The sequence below is a fragment of the Sprattus sprattus genome (genome assembly GCF_963457725.1).
Source record: "Sprattus sprattus genome assembly, chromosome: 11".
NCBI classification, from domain to species: domain Eukaryota; kingdom Metazoa; phylum Chordata; class Actinopteri; order Clupeiformes; family Clupeidae; genus Sprattus; species Sprattus sprattus.
In genome coordinates this window covers 33,021,556-33,024,055 of record NC_137909.1, presented here as the reverse complement: position 1 = coordinate 33,024,055, position 2,500 = coordinate 33,021,556, and the positions used below count along the sequence as shown (strand labels likewise).

The following is a 2,500-nucleotide window of genomic DNA, read 5'->3' as shown; positions in this document are numbered from 1 at the left end:
AGCAATGTGTCCACCACCAAACGTCTTGATCTATCAGCAGCAGTATGTCCTACTCGGAGGCCACGAGCGTTGTAGGATACGACCCTCATTAATGATCTTCCACGGTCCCATCAGGGCAGCTGGCTGGTGTCTTCCTGGTCTCTGCAGATAGGCCTCCAACATTCACCCCAGCATCAAGACTAAGCTGAAGCTCAGTATCCTGAGAGCGGGGGGGTTGCTCTGGTCTGGACGGGCCTCCAACTTCTCCTTTAAAGCGACGAGGCTCATAGTAGCGTCGAACAAAGGCCCCTGAGGGCCAGAGCAGTGGGTCATACATCTCCGCCACATCATTGCATTCGACGGTGACACAAAAGGAGCTAAATCTGCTCTGTGTCGCCTCAATTTTTCGACACTTCACCTCTCGTTTCAGTTTTTCTTTTAAATAGTCACAGAGAGTGCTGGCAGCCAGATTGGGATCAAACTTAGTTGCAAATACACTCACTATCTTTGTTTTGACAGCCACTATGTTGCTGACCACACCAGTCCCAATTATGCCGGTCTTCTTTCTGTCATGCCTTGCTGGAGTTTTCACAGCGCGAGGTGTAGGGCGTAGATGGGCAGAGGTCTCAGGTAGCTGCTTCGGTCTACGTCCATCCCTCACCACCTTGCTCCATGCAGGGGACTGTGTCTTTCTCTGGGCTATATCCACGGTTTGGGCTGGTTGACTGGAATCGGTCTCACTGATCGTTGGTACTGGTCCGTCATTAGCCCTGGAGGAGGTTGTTTCAGGGCCTAGGGGCTTCCTCGCCACAGTTGAAGGGCCCACCAATGGATCCAGTGAGTTCGCTGCAGCAGAGAGGACTGGAGTTGAGGCCAAAGCGCCCAGGCCTGGTGGCTGCTCCACAGCAGTCAGACGTTGGTCAAGGGTTGCAGAAACCACCCGCAATGTTTCACTGGCTGCTACCTGAGAGTTAACTGTTCTTTTTAGGAAGTCAATATCAGCGTTTATTTGCTGCATTTTGCCGAGAAGTGCTGACACGTCCATGTTGTTATATGAAACAGCAGGAAGTTCATCCAGGAAATGTGACACAAATCTTGGTATATCTTCACCACATTCATTGAGCACTTGCAGGCACATTTTTACATTGTTAATGTCCTTCTTTTGTCCTCTATGCACTACCCAGCGTATGCTGTTTGGGAAGAGTTCTGACAACACAGTCTTAGAAGCTTCAATCCTTTCAGAACTGAAGCTGCTTGTAGCAAGCGAAACAATGTCATTGTGGCTCAAAGTTCGTAGTTTAACCACCATAAAATTCAAAAGTTCATCCTCAACTATGACTTTACCTTCTTTGGTATGGTAAATCTCCGGTTTAATCCGAGAAAACTCTTGACAAGACTCTCCTGCACCATGCCGTGTTACTTCGGCAGGAATCTTGCATCCGGCAGCCATCTTGCATCCGGCGGTCACAATGTCTTCTTTCATATTTTTCTTTTCTTTAGCTGATTTCATGTTAGCTGGATAGGTTATTAGCATATCTTCATTTTTGGAAGATGCTCCTGCTCTTGTCTCCACTGCAGTATCCATTATGATGTCATTTATTGACAGTTAAGCTAATACTGCTAGTTATTAATCTTCTCAGTCTTTCCTTCTATAGGTTTAGATGTTTTCTTAGGGTTCCTACCTCCCAAGTTTTCTTGTACAGGTGGTCTCCTTGGACTTTCCAATTAGTTTGCTATATTTTGTGTATTTAAAACAACCATTTTCTAGCAAAAATTGAGGTTTACTTTAGGAGCTCATTTTAACTGCTGCCATCTGACATCAGCATTCTAGAATGTGACATAATAGACCCTTAACTCTCCAGTCTCAATAACATTAATCAAAATAGACTCATAACTCTACTAAATAAACTGAAGTGGGGGAAAAGACAATGAACATGAGGAACCGAATGAGATCCTGTGTATGTGTGTGTGAGTTTGTGTGTGTGTGTGTGTGTGAGTTTGTGTGTGAGTTAGTGTGTGTGAGTTAGTGTGTGTGTGTGTGTGTGCGCGAGTGCGAGTGTGTGTGTGAGTGCAAGTGTGTGTGTGAGTGCAAGTGTGTGTGTGAGTGCAAGTGTGTGTGAGTGCTTACTCTGGTAGATGCAGTAACAGCATAATTGTGGGGTGTGTGTGTGTGTGTGTGTGTGTGTGTGTGTGTGTGTGTGTGCGTGTGCTTACTCTGGTAGACGCAGTAACAGCATAGTTGTGGGGTGGCAGTGGAGAAAAGTCAATCTTCGAGATGGCACCGAACTCCTTCACCTGTACTGTGGTCTATGGGGGACAACAAAACAGTGTCACACACACACACACACACACACACACACACTCTCAAACAGACACACACACACACACACACACACACACACACACACACACACACTCTCAAACAGACACACACACAGATACCCACACAAACAAACACACATACACACACACACACACACACACACACACACAAACAGACACAGACACACACACACAATCA

The 2,500-nt window shown here is 46.3% G+C and overlaps 1 protein-coding gene across 1 annotated transcript in view; it reads right to left on the bottom strand.

Annotated features, from left to right (window-relative positions):
• utp15 (UTP15 small subunit processome component) overlaps nt 1-2,500 on the bottom strand; it is a 22,147-nt gene that overhangs the window by 18,691 nt on the left and 956 nt on the right. The window contains 1 exon segment of the mRNA XM_080847661.1: nt 2,194-2,286. Coding sequence (XP_080703787.1) covers nt 2,194-2,286 — 93 coding nt within the window.